General features: G+C 31.8%; 1 protein-coding gene across 1 annotated transcript in view; it reads right to left on the reverse strand.

Annotated features, from left to right (window-relative positions):
- trpm1b (transient receptor potential cation channel, subfamily M, member 1b) overlaps positions 1 to 1,096 on the reverse strand; it is a 25,611-nt gene extending 24,515 nt beyond the window's left edge. The window contains exon 1 of the mRNA XM_073831926.1: positions 879 to 1,096. Coding sequence (XP_073688027.1) covers positions 879 to 956 — 78 coding nt within the window. The 5' untranslated portion in view covers positions 957 to 1,096. The remainder of the gene's footprint in view (positions 1 to 878) is intronic.
- Between the last annotated feature and the right edge of the window lie 1,051 nt (positions 1,097 to 2,147).

Here is a 2,147-nt window from a genome sequence, read left to right on the forward strand (position 1 = left end):
ACAACGTTTTTGCCTGCAGTGTCTCCCCTTAAATAATCAAAAAGTAATCTGTTACATTACTTTAAAAAAGTAACTGAAATAGTTACACTACTTATTACATTTTAAATAGGGTAAAATGTAATCTGTAACCTGTTACATTTTCAAAGTGACCTTCCCAAAACACTGTAAAAAAGTTTTCACCAGATTCAACTTAAAAACCTAAGTCCAGCAGCTGCCTTAAGTTTTCAAGTTAAATCGGCTTAAAACTACAGGTCATTTTTACTTATTACAATAAAAATGAGTTGATTTAACTTGTGAGTTTAAATGACTTAAGTTGATTTAACTTAACATTTTAAAGCAGCTGCTGAACTTAAGTTTTTTGAAACTGGTGAAAACTACAGTGCACTTAAGGTAAAAAGCACAAAAATATGTTATAATAAATAATAACAAGCAGAACTGATTCTGCATTAGTGGTCCATTATGAGTGTAGTTTTGAAAAATAAGATTTATAAGAATATGTAGCCCAAACTGATTGGTCAGGTCTTCTCCAATCGTTCACATTCCTACAAGCTGATTGGACAAAATCTGAAATATAAAACCTTCTGAGATATAAACCTGTGAATCTGTGTTATTTTTTTTAGTTTTAGTTATTTTATTACTTAAACTAAACAAAAAGTAGTTACAGCTAGTTGAAGTCAAGTAGTTGAAGTATTTTACATTGTATTGTATTGTATGTTTGGTAAGGAAAATGGTTTTAGTTCAAGTTATAGTTTTAGTTTAGTAACGTCATGCACCTGACGGATAAACAAAAAGATATTTTCACTCATTTCAAACACCTCTAGAACACCAAATCAAATTCAAGGTAACAGCCCTAAACATAAAGCAATGGACACTCTTACCTTCTGTGACAATGATGTTGAGCGTTTGATGGAGCCCCGTTTGATGGAGCCAGTGGCTCCTCTACCGCCCCGCTCCATGTGTCTGGTTCACTTCGCACTTCATAGACTCATAACTGTTTTGGACCCTCAAAGACCCTATCTTTCTTTGTCTGTAAAGCGGCCCCTACACTATCAGCGCTCAAACTCATCTCCCGATGTTCACTCTTTGTGTTCTCCCGCCCTTAACTGACAAGATAGAAAGACACAGATGAGGATAAAACATCTCTCGATGACACGTTTGACACATAGACCCCGTTTCCTCCGCTTGACAGCCTGTAATCAGGATTAATGCAGCCAGCTCTTGGGAGCTTGCGACTTTAATGGGGGAGAGATTTAATAAATGGTTATTGAAGGTAAATCTACTTTGGGACACTGTGGCCCAGAAAGATTTTGATAACATGCAAACTTTGTGAAGATGTTTCTTCTGGACTTTGAGGACTTGGAAGAAACCAGGTAGGCCTACACTAAGTGTAAAATGAATTTGAAAAGAAACTCTCTGAGAAAGTAGTTTTGCATTTCATAACAATATTTAGTTGTTTCGATTATGATGAACTTAATTACAAATGTGCAGGTCGTCTTTTTTGTTTAAGGTAAGTGAACCATTGTAATAGTCAAATACACAGAGTGATACACTCTATAACCTAGGGATTATTTGAAATGAGGCCATGAATTAAATGAAATTCTCTTTAAATACATGTGCACGGAAATAAAAGAATCAATCAAATAAAACCTGAAACAGATGCGCACCTTCTAGACCTTTCAAAGCAATTACATTGAGAGGAACCTTTCTGTGTTAATGATGTGTGAACATCTGAAAAAGTAGAATACTGTTCTCTTGTGGTCATTGTTGTAATTGCATGTGTGCTCAGATTAAAACTTTATATCACATATTGTAGATTAAGTACGTAATAATATATTAGAAACATTTTATGAATATATATAAAATCAACATTATTATTATTATATACAGTGTGTATATATATATATATATATATATATATATATATATATATATATATATATATATATATATATATAAATCAGTTTTTAATTTTATATTTTATGTTTTCATTTTAATTTTAGTTAAAGTTTTAATAATCCCGTTATGTGTTTTTGTCGTTTTTAGTATTTTTATGTATGTCTATAGAGATTTAATTGATTTTGTTTCAGTTTTAGTTATTTAGTACATCAAGTTCAATTAAAACGAGAAACAAAGTATTTTAATTCAGT

This window comes from Garra rufa, chromosome 25 (assembly GCF_049309525.1).
Source record: "Garra rufa chromosome 25, GarRuf1.0, whole genome shotgun sequence".
Taxonomy (NCBI): Eukaryota; Metazoa; Chordata; class Actinopteri; order Cypriniformes; family Cyprinidae; genus Garra; species Garra rufa.